Source organism: Limulus polyphemus, unplaced genomic scaffold (assembly GCF_000517525.1).
Source record: "Limulus polyphemus unplaced genomic scaffold, Limulus_polyphemus-2.1.2 Scaffold519, whole genome shotgun sequence".
NCBI lineage: Eukaryota > Metazoa > Arthropoda > Merostomata > Xiphosura > Limulidae > Limulus > Limulus polyphemus.
The window spans coordinates 416,450-428,969 of NW_013666129.1; the positions used below are offsets into that span (position 1 = coordinate 416,450).

The following is a 12,520-nucleotide window of genomic DNA, read 5'->3' on the forward strand; positions in this document are numbered from 1 at the left end:
CTACTGGTTGGGAAAGTTGACGGGTGCCATCAACAGATTGGGGGACAACTGCTGGTTGGGAAAGTTGACGGGTGCCATCAACAGATTGGGGGACAACTGCTGATTGGGAAAGTTGGCAGGTGCTGTCAGCAGATTGAGAGACAAGTGTTGGTTGCAGATGTGGAAATTGAGCACTAGTAACAGTGGTGTGAGGGACAACTGATGTTTGTGGAATCTGGCTGATGGGAACAACAGAGTGAGGAATAACTGTTGGTTGTGGAAGCCAACTGGCAGCAGAATAAGGGACAATTTGACCATTAGTCATAAAACTTTCACAAGCAGGAGTCTGAACCTCACTAAGCTGTATAGTCTGTTGTACTTCTGTAGAGCTGCATTCTTCAAAATCTACTAGTTCAGATATTGGTACCCCAGACTGTTTCAATGCTTCTGAAGTGCACAACACATTTTCTTCCCTTGGCATACCATTGGTAATTAGTGGTTTCTGGATGTGACATGGAGAGCCAGCTGAATCTTTTCTGAATAATCCTTCAGAAGCAATTTGGGTGCATTCAATACATGTGACCTTTAAAAAAAATTCCCCATAAGATAGTGTGAAAGTTTTTCACAAGTATTCATCATAAATATAAAAATGTATTTCCTAACAAAATAATGAAAGAAATAATGTTTTCTTATGATAAAGAATAGGTTGAATAACAAACTACACTTTTTTTTATCACAAAAATCACTAATTTTATCAATATTCATTATCACTTTAGAGAAATTCATGCTGGGAGACTCAGCTTGTTCTGCTTTGTACAGTTTAATCTGTTTCAAGTAATTTATAAAAATATTGATAACAGTTACCAAAAATATATATACTATATTAATATAACACTAAAACAGAGACTTAACTATTTCAGCATGGGCTCGGTCCCTGGGACCAGCTTCGTAACTATTTTGTGCTTGTTATAGTTTATGCTACAACTTTTAAATTAGTAAATGAATGTTAAGGAAATTTGGCAGATTATTAGTAAACATTACAATATGCAAAATATTTTTGTTATTAAGTCTTAAGGTTTGTTTTTCTCATGTCTTATTTATTTTATTTACACATGTTGTCTATCTATAATGCAAAGTAATATTCATTTGAAGATTAAAAATACTTCCATGCATCAGAAAATTTTGAAATTTCACATGCAAAATATTTATAATGTCCGGATAGTTATTCAACACTTGTTAAAAACTTTTATCTGTTATTTTCAGTAATTAATCTCTGTATGGGTTCAGTAGATTTGACCGATCTCGCAACAACCATACAAAGTTAGGAAATAAATATAAATTATGCCTCTTTCATTCTAGAATGAACACAAATAACATTAAAACATAAATGTTTAGACTAAATAGCTTAAATCTCATAACGTTATACATTTATATATATTTATTATATTGATCTTTCAGCCATGCCTGGCTAACAACACAAAAGTAACAATGACGTGGCTCACATGCACTCGTGTTACCGTATCAAATAACAAAACTGACCTTTGGTCTGTACAAAGTAACTTGTCTGGGCTGTTTTTTAGTAGACTAGTATTTTGTAAAATACAGTCACATTAAAATTATACATTATATATGTATATAGATTGATATTTTGAAACAAGTTCTTAAACTTATTTTTCTTAAAACATAGAACAGTAACTAAAGAAGCAAACAGTTATTTCTTCTAGTTACAACCTTTGTACTTCATTGCTACTTGACGTAGGCTACTAAGCCTTTAAAAAATCATAAATTACTACATTAACACCACAGAATTCCCTTATAATTTATCAAGCTTAGTAACTACGATGTATTTTAGTCTAAAAAACATGAAATTTCAAGCAGACTAAAGACACGCCCTACCTAATTGAAATATTGGCTCAAAAGAAAGAATTGGCACCAAGCCCATTAAAATGGCTGAGAAAGCCACTGGGGGGACATTCTGAGCTTTAGATTGGTTATTCATATCATATATAGAAGTGTATATAAGAGAGTTTCCAAAAATGGAAAGAGATGGGTGAGGTTCTTATTTTATATTCTAGCTTGACAATATAAATAATTTGAGTTTCTAATTCTTATGAAACTAGACTTAGTATTTTGACTTCAAACATTTAATTTAAACCAGTGCTGCATTTATCTGTTTTTTTAACATTTATTTTTGAATTAGGAAACTGAGTAATATATAGTACTAAACTTTGATTTATAATCTACAGTTTGATACTAAAGTTATTGACACAAGTTCATGAAATAGTAGTTCAATAAAATTTTGAATGAGAGTCAAAAAATGAGATGAGATGGCCTTTTACCCATGACCCATCTGTAAAGGGTTAATGAATGATTGTAATAATAATAAACCACGATTAAGTAACCACAAACCATACATGCTACATGGAGTAATTTCTTTAGGGATCCCCCAATGAATTGTAGTTTCTGCAGAGATATATATATGTTTTCATTAGAAAAGAAATCCACTAACCCAAGCACTTTCAAAAAGTCCACTTTCCAAAAGTACTTGTGTTAGTGGGTTTTGTTTCTGATGAAAACTTTTTTTCTGTTCCTCCTGCCTGTTTTGGAATAGGTGTAAATTTTCATTGGTAATCAAATGAAAAAAAGAAAAAAAGTTACATGAATATCTATATCTACAAACGGACCAATTAAATTCACAACAGCCAATATTTCATAATATTTGTAAATTATTTTAATTTCCTTCTAATGCAAATCTAAAGGTCTTTACTAAATTACACTGCCGAATAAAATATGTGAAATAGTTTATTAATGTTTCTTTGTTGTTCATATCTGCTTCAATATCAATACAAAACTTTTGAACAAAAGAACTTTCTAAACCTAAAGTTTCACTGTTGAAGTCCTGTATACTACAAAATTCACACACACACACACACACACACACTGTTATTTTTTATTTGTGGTAAACGTAAATTATAGTAGAAGATAACCCGTGCTAAAGGTCAACTAACCTGTTAGAAAGTTAATTATTAGATGAAGCTTACTCCTACCCTACCAAAATGTATCTGTTTCCTAATCCTGCCATTCTCACCATTAAGTAGGAAAAAAGTTGTGTTGACACTATCAATTTCCTTAATAATCTTGTACATCTCAATTAGATCCCCTCTAACTTCTTTTCTCAAGAGAAACTTTCAGTGATCTCAACCTGTACTTGTATACAACCTTTCAATCCAAGGTATCATCTTGGTGGCCCTTCTATGAATGCTTTCCAACAATTCAATGGGTAAGAAACCCTCAAGATTGAATACAATACTCCAAATATGGTCTAACTGGTGACCTATACAATAAAATTACAACCTATTTAGACTTGAATTCAATATTTCTGTAGATACAACCTAAAATCCTATTTGCCCTGCTATTAGTAAAAAACAGTACTTATTCGATGGCTTAAGAGATTGATCAACAGGAATATAAAGCTTTTTTCCCCATAACACTCTTAAGGTTATTTCCATAAAAGTTACACTTACAATTAAAATTATGATAACCTTGCATCTATTACAATTAAAACCCATCTGCCATTTATTTGCCAAAGTCATTAAATGATGCAAGCCCTTATGTAAATCAGCAGCATCCTCCTTACAGCCAGCAACAACCAAGACCTCAATATCACCAGCAAATTATAAATAATTTATTGAATATTTCCTTAAGCTATGTAATTGGGGTACATTCATGCGCAACATTAATCCAGTTTGACTGAGCTGTCTTTATAGCAACCCTCTGCTTTCTTCTATCCAGCCACTTTTCTATTCAATGATGAAATTTATCCACCTCATCTACTTTTTTTTTTTTTTAACATGTCTTATCCAAATACACTAAATATACACACATTTACCCTCATCTACATAAGCAGTAACTTTTCAAAGAATGTCAAAAGATTAATTAGTAAGGCAAGATTTTCTGACTGGTGTAACTATGTTCACTTTTCAAAAAAACTGTAAACTTTGTTAAATGGCTTTAGAAAGCATCTTTCAGACTTTCCAAAACTTTCCCACAACTGATGTAAGACTAATGGGTTTATAATCACTAGGACAATTTTTAGCACCTCCATTGAAAAGAGTAACTTCCAATTTTCTGGCACCTGCCCATTATTTAAGGGCTAACAAAAAATAGCAACAAGTAGCTGACATATCTAATGACTTAACCTCCTTCAAAATACCTAGCCCAGGAGACTTATTATTCTTTAAACTTCCAATTGTTTATTAACAAGTTCAAAAGTACTTTCTAGCAACTGTTCAAAGCAGAATACTGCTTAAATCTTTAGTAAAAATTAAAGGTAGAATTTAATAACCCAGCCATCTCAAGCAGATGGCTGCCTTTTATCATCCCTCAAAGAGCCCACTCCCATCCTAATATTTTGATTAACCCTAATGTATTTAAAGAAATTCTCACTGTTAATTTATATTTTTCAGTCAACCTTTTTCATATACCCTTTTCAATTTCCTAGTTTCCTGTTTGACCAACACCATCTTTTATAATCCTCCAAGTTTCTTATAGCAGTCAATTTAAAACTTCACATTTATGATGCTTTAATTTTACACAAACACTTTGTCAGCCAACCAAGTTTACTTCCAACCACACTTTTTATTTCTATAAGAAACATATCTATCTTGAATGTTTAAAAATCTATATAATTAAAAGAACACTGTGTGCCAACAAGTCCATGCAAATGTGTGTGTGCTTATTCACATGGAAATCCAATATTCCTACTGGCTAATTGTGCAATGGTAGTTTTACGTTTATGCAAGTGCATTGTTCTAAACAAATGCAGAACTATTATATTCATAATATTAACTTTAAAGACAACTATTTCAGTAACAAAGAAACATGTAAGGAAACACATTAAGTTAATTCTTTACCAATCCATGGCTCCAAAATAATGCAATATCGTTAAGTCTCAATACAGATTCTAACAGGACCCTAAAAATAAATAATCGAACCTACAGTTTAAACACAATTCATATGGAAAGCACAAGTTTACCAACTATAACATCTACAGTAATTAGTCTTAATAGTCACTGCCACAACTTCATTTTGAATGCACTACAGCTAACACATTGAGCAAAAAAATAAAAAAAATACAGGTTTCAGATGACATACATACGTGATTTAGACATGTGTACATAGATAAAATTTATGAAACAAAAACAAACATTATGACAATTGATCTTTACCCTTTTTTTATTTTTTATTATTATTTTTGCACTGTTATATGTTTACAACGATATCTCTACTTCAACACAGGAGCCTAAAAATAGACAATTAGGCCTAAAACTAATTATATTTCTCATAAGTCATTATGTTAGGCCTATATCTAACATTACATTCTTAATCTAGTCTTACAGATTTTTCAAGAATTAAAATGTATAATAGTATTTCAACCATTATGTTTGTCATATCTATTCCTAATGACACATTTCAAAGCTCTGCAGGCCAACTGGGATAGAACAAACACAGTAGTGGTTGGAATACTATTTATATAAGCCATTTGTTACAACAACAGTTGTTATGGTGTGAACACCTTTTAGAAGCTGGCAAAGCATAATATAATTATAGCTGCTATAAAATATTATATTAGGCCTATTATGTTTTTTAACACTAGATTACTAATATAGTCCCTTACAGATTTTCAAAAGTTAGAAGAATTGTAGTAACATGTATCTATATAAATAGTATTTCGACCCGTACAGTGTTTGTTGTATCCCAGTCTGCCTGAATAATTACAGACTGAGCAAAATGCATAGTCAGAAATAGCTATTAAAAATATAGGGTGCTTGAAATATTATATGCCCTTATAATTCTTGTAGATCCATAAGGAACTAGATTAGGAATGTAGTGTTAAAAAATGTAATAGTTTACCCACTAGGGGAATAAAATACTAAGCTATTTCCATTATTGGTGGTAGTGGACCCAACCTTTTAATACTTTAGGGGAGAGTAAATAGTTGATACCATTATGGAAAGGAAAAACAAGTGAAATAGCAACAAAGACAGTTGATTTCTACACTTCTTGATACCATAATTTTGAAAATTCACTTTTGTTTTATCAAAAAGTTTGATGAAAAAAAAATCAAGATGTTAGATAAAAATGATTATCCAGACAGAGAAGGCATTCATACAAAAAACGTTTCATACAGAGATATGTTTCATTTATAATCATTCCATGTTTAAAACACATACTTTAAAACTAAGTATAACTACATATTCTGGTCAATGTTTTTTGTTTCATTCATGTCCAACTGCATAATACAATAGCATTATTTTCAAGATTTATGTATTTAAGACACTTACCCTTAATTATATATATAATTGGCTATAGTTCAATTCATCTATATCCCCCCCCCTTTTTTCCCCTAAACAATGTTTTAGTAGTCAAATCATTTTAGTACATACTTTGTACATAGAGCACAAGTCTATCCCCTAGTGCATCTTTGAATATTCAAATTCACAACTTTAATTCAGCAACAATTCACAACATATAATTCTTGTTGTATCCCTTCAAATTTTCAAAAGAAATCATTCCTGAACACCATTTTCAATAAAACAAACCTAAAACAGCAATGATCACTTTCATACAGATTTTCCTCAAATGTCACCTTCTCTATACTTTCTATATCAGAAGATAACAATAAATCTAAAACAACTTTGTTCTTAGTAGGTTTCCTTACCAAATGATAAAGAAAACCATGCTAAACAGTTTCTAATAATCTGTTTCCCTCACGGTATGTGTTAGGATTTTTGTTTTTGTGTATGGGCTGGATTCTTTACAGTAAGTGTCTGACTTGTTGGTAATAAATTTCAACAATAAACAAACAGCACACGGTCAACTTGTTTTAAAACAATATATTAAAACAAGTCAAATGTATATACACATTTTTGTTACACTGTTGGCTATCACAGTTGGCTATTGAACACCATTGAAAAGACAAATTATTCTTCTATACTATGTTATTACAATACAATCTGTGATAATTTCATTTAAAAAAATTTCCACTATATACTTTATGGATAAACTCAATCACACAGTCTAGATCTATCTTTCAAACTGAATTTTCGATGCATATTTATACACCAACAAAGGTCTAGAACATTCCACACAACTAGATATTATGATGCAATAATACTCAATTAGAATGAGAAAAGCTCACAAGGTTCTAGTAATATAACGCAATAATATAACCCTTAACAATTCATAACTATTGAACTATACACAATGTATATATAATTTGCAAAAAGTTATATATAAACAAACCTACGATAAACTATTGCTTCTAAAAATAACTAAGTTTAACATTCAAACTATATAAACCATTAAAATCACAACACTCCCATTAACCTTAAACTGAAAATGCTTTGCATATCTAACAGTGACTAAAACTTCCCAATATATATATGCCTGAAATTAAAATCCTCATAATTAAGAGTTAATCAACTTCAGCTTAATCTGGTGGTGTGTAATGAATTCTAAGTAAAAGCCTTCTTCCCGTATAACTGCTAATAGTAACATAAATAACACCTCCTTGCTATTAGTTTGTATATCCTCAACTTGAACAGAATATAACTCACTTTATATAAAGCCACTTTTTTAGTACTTATTAAATACCCTACAATACCACAATATTTCAAAGAAATGTCATCAAAACTGTATGTTTATCCAATTTAAAGCTATTTTCTCTCTTCCAATTAATGCTCTAGTCTTTCATTTCTTATACTACTAGCATTACAATAATAGCAGTTTAGTCTACCTTAAACATTACTTCAGTACTTTATTCCTAAACTGTAATACTCTGTAAATCACATTTTTCCTTCATTTAGTTTATTATAGCTCTCACCACTGCCTATTCTTGGTTTAAAGCTACCCTTACAGTTAATAACCTTTACTATCAAGCCAGCCCCTACCCTATTTAAACGTAAACCATCCATTCAAAAAAGCTCTTTTCCTATTTAATTCCTTAAGTCCAAACAACTAATCTGCTCACCTTTACATATTAACCTAAGCCTAACATTCAGTCCTATTAACCTACTTATAATTTCATCCCCACAATTAAGTCTCAAGAGTACCCCTGAAAGAATTAAATTATTATGGACCTTTTTTTTTGTTAAATGCCTTTATCAGTGCCTTGTACTTAATGTCCTCTGGGTACTTCCCTACATTAGTAGTCCCCTATGTGCACTATAAAGACTACATCACTTGTTGGTACCCTTCACTATATCACTTGCTATGTCATTTATATCCTCTACCTCTGACCCTGGATAGGAGCAGCTTGACAGACATTAATGCCAGGAAGAAGAAAATATATGCTTTCGAACTTTTTATGAACAAATGAGAGTCTACTTTGATATACTCATGCCATAACAATTTTACTTATAGTATCAATAACCATGAAAATTTTAGTCAAACTATACAGATTACATGAAGAAATATGAATGGCATGCAAGTCAAACTTGTAGCAAATTTTTTGTGGTATAATTGGTTTGTGGCACTACATTTATACATGATCTCTATATTAAGACATAATGACAATGGATGTAGTCACCTATTGATCATATTATATAGGCCAAGCTATTCAAATAGTGTTAAATTCAATTGACAATACAACCATTAACTCTAAAATTTATAAGAGTAGTTTGGAGACTAAATAAAATCAGAAATACTTGCATAAAATCAACACATCTTTGACTTGGGTGGTAAGTCAACGGTGTTCAAATTTACCAACAACTAATTATTGTATACTCTCCATTATACGAGACATTCTGGTTAGATCAAGCTGTACATAGATAAGTTAATGACATATATCTTGCAATCCAGTAATGGTACATAATGTTTAGAACATAAGCTAAAATATGACCTCAGTAAGCAAATATTTTGTGCAATATGACAAGAGTTACAAATATCATAATATATTACAATAAATAATATCTGGCAATACCATCCTTTATTTATATCTAACAACTGACATTTGCTTAACAATTTCATATTTTCATGAAGTGGCAACATTAAGTAAAGATACTATCATCTTTAAATTAACTCCAAAAATACAACTTACAGGTGCTGTCTTAGGTCCTCCTTGTTGCTGATGTTGAGGTAAGACAGTCTGCCCATCTATATCATTAATCACTGTTGATGGTAGGATGGTATCAGAGACACTAGGTATTCCAGAACTACTATAAGCTGCAGAAGTTAACTCGGCCAGTTTCTGCTGCAGACTACTCAAATCTGGCACATGAGGCAGGTTCTGTGATTGGTGAGTGATAGCACTGCTGCTGCTAATTGTGCTTTAAATAAATATAAAACCAATATGATTTTTTTTATAAAGCCTCACAAGTTGCCAACAAAATCAAGGTTATAAAAACTTGTCTACATTCAAATATACAAATTTTTGCAATGAACCACAAAATTAAAAATTGTATTATTTTTACATCTCAGGATTCAGTTTAATTAATAGCTTAAACTTTCTTTAATTTGACCTATATTATGCAACTTTTAACTTAAGTTTTCATCCAAAAACAAAATTGCTCTGGTTTGACGGAGATCACAAAATAAAAGTAGATAATTTTATCTGGTGCACATTCATGTATATGAAATCTGAGTTCGAGATTTTATTGTTTTAACATTCATTATAAAGCTTTCCCAAAATTAAATTCACTTTTAAGTTCTAAAATTCTCTTAAGCTTTAAGAAACTGATATAAATGTAAATCGACAGTCTAAGATTGTGTTACTTACAGTTAGGAAATTATTCAATATGGTAAATTATCCATAGGCAACAATTACATTGATTAATGTCAAAATAATCAAGTAAATCATTTTTAACAAATATAATTAACTAATCAAAATTAGTGTTTTTATTTATTTAACCAATTCAAGTAACTGAAATATTGCCATTATGATTTCTTAGTTTAGGTTAATTCAAGATTGTTCAGCTTAATCTATTAGTGTCATGATTCATGAAAATAATCAGCTAATCAAACTTAATATTTTCTGCTCATTACTCTTTTCAATTATTCCAAATATCCAAGTTCCATGTGAAAGCAATCCATTAGTTGTAATCAACTGATTAAGGAGCCTAATGATTAAATTTATCACATTCCACTAATCATCCAGCTCTCATTTAAAACTAAATGTGGAATCTAAAGTACCTTAGGTATTATAATAGTACGAATGAAATAAAATTTCAAGTACATATAAATCAATAATATGTACTATACTAGTCATACTTTAACATTTTAATTTATTTTATGTCATGACAAGGAAGCTTTATGGTAATTAGGTTTGCTTTACACAAACTTCTGGAAGATGTGTTTCTTCAACTCTCATTGGCCATAATGCTTATGCAATTACTGTCATATTACAGCTGAAAATGTATTTAACAATGAGGATACCCAACTGATGAATCAATGCACTTCAATCATGAGATCATGAGACTGTATTTACGCGATTGGTATACTACATTACCTATATTAGTGACTGAGTTGATTTATATTTTTTTTAACTTCTGATCCACATAGCTTGCTTTGAGTCAGAAATTAATGATAATTACATCTGTATACATATAGTTACAGAAGCACCATAGCATTTATGTATCAACTTTTTAACCCGAGCACTATTTTACCAATAAACAAAACAATGATCGAAACTCAATGCTGAAAAAGCAGTAAACATGACTATGACTACTGTACAAATTAACTAATCCATACCAATATCCAACTATATAATTTGAAATAACAGAATCAATAACATGAAGTTAATGCTACTTTTACAGATTAATTCTTTTCATGTACTTAATTTCTATAACATCATATTCTTAGTTGTTCTCTTCACAACACATACATTCTCTTAATGGGTAATGTACATTTAGCCACATTTATATCACCGTTAAGTGACTTAACAGGATTTAGGGGTACGAGATTTTTTTACATAACGATTACTATATTTGTTTTGTTTTTTGTTGTTTTTTTTCTATATACAGTGATAACCAATTGAACTAGCTGTTCAAAATTATAGCAAATGCAAACTACATATCAGCTACAGCATGTCATGCTGGGCAATAAAATGGGATTATCATTTAACACAGCTTTGGTATTCCAAATTATGGATAGTAATGAATAAATTAGTAGTTAGTTTATCATACTGTTTTGTCTACTTACAAAAAAATTAACATTTTTTACAAATCATACAAAAATTGCAAAATTTATCTTCCTGACTAAAGAAAAACAAAACTAAAACTAAGTTCATGGGGCACTTTTCTACAATCAGGTTTTTTCAATAAGCAAAACCATTTCTCAGAGTACCAAATCACAGTAAATAATACAAAGTATTGCTTGCTAAAAATGCAAGAGTTGCTCTTTGATCTTACAGCTAAGTAATTCTTAGAAAAAAATATGAAAAATGACATGTAAATGTACATATAAAAGCCAACTGACAATTCTTAAATGTTCAACTAACCTATGATCTGCCTGCCCTACCAAGCTACTTGTTCCTACTCCACCATAAGCTGAAGAGCTTGCCCCCAAGGTACTGTCTTCATTGGATCTTGTACTTTCAGAAAGAGTGTGTTGGAATTGTAAAGATTTTGTATCAGGTCCCAGCTGGTAGTCACCAACATCTGCCATTTTTCCTGTCTGGTTCATTTGATTTGTTGGATAATCTCCCTGCAAGTTCATAATCATAAAAGGCAATAATAAAAGTTTGTTCCTATCAAATAGTTTTTGGCCAGCTAAGAAACAAATTGGATGTTAATCTCCACACTAATATCTACACTTGTCTTTTGTTATGCATTTGCAAATTGACATAACAATTCTAGTTACAGCATGTTGAATCATTGTAATGTTAATCAAATTATAGGATATTTTAGGAATAATTTCATTTTGACATGTTGTAATGTAAGTTATAGCACCCACCCTCTTTATTAAAGGTTACTTTTACTTTCTTTTTTATCGTCATTTTAATCCTAAAATCAGGAATAATACAGAAATTAGCATCTCTTTTGGTAATCAAAAAAACTGGCAAATGATAACAAGCACCACAATTGCCTCAACTTTTTCAGCATGGTCTCGGGCCCTGGGACCGACCTCATAACCAATTGTGCTTGTTGTAGTTTTCATGCTATCTATAACTTAAATTTGTAAGCATATGTTAACAAAATTTGGCAGATTATCAGTAAATATTACAATCTTTCATATGCAAAATATAAAATATGTTTATTAAGTCTAAAGGTTCGTAAAGCAATGTTTTTCTCATGTCTTTTTTTTTTCTTTTCATATCTTGCCTATCTATCATATAAAGTAATTTTCATTTTAAGATTAAAAATACTTTTATGAATCAAAATTTTCAAATTTAACATGCAAAATCTTTATAACGTCCAGATAGTTAAACATTTAAGAAAAAAACTTTATATTTTATCTTTTTTTAGTAATTATTCTCTGTACGGGTTCGGTAGATTTGACCGATCTCGCAACCACCATAAAAAATTAGGAAATAAATATAAAT

At 30.5% G+C, this 12,520-nt stretch overlaps 1 protein-coding gene across 1 annotated transcript in view; it reads right to left on the reverse strand.

Annotated features, from left to right (window-relative positions):
• Window positions 1–12,520, reverse strand: part of LOC106458822 (mucin-3A-like) — a 45,162-nt gene that overhangs the window by 20,374 nt on the left and 12,268 nt on the right. Inside the window, exons 6-8 of the mRNA XM_022385158.1 lie at window positions 11,477–11,682; window positions 9,080–9,308; window positions 27–562 (exon numbers count right to left, since the gene is read on the reverse strand). Of these exons, the coding sequence (XP_022240866.1) occupies window positions 27–562; window positions 9,080–9,308; window positions 11,477–11,682 (971 nt within the window). The remainder of the gene's footprint in view (window positions 1–26; window positions 563–9,079; window positions 9,309–11,476; window positions 11,683–12,520) is intronic.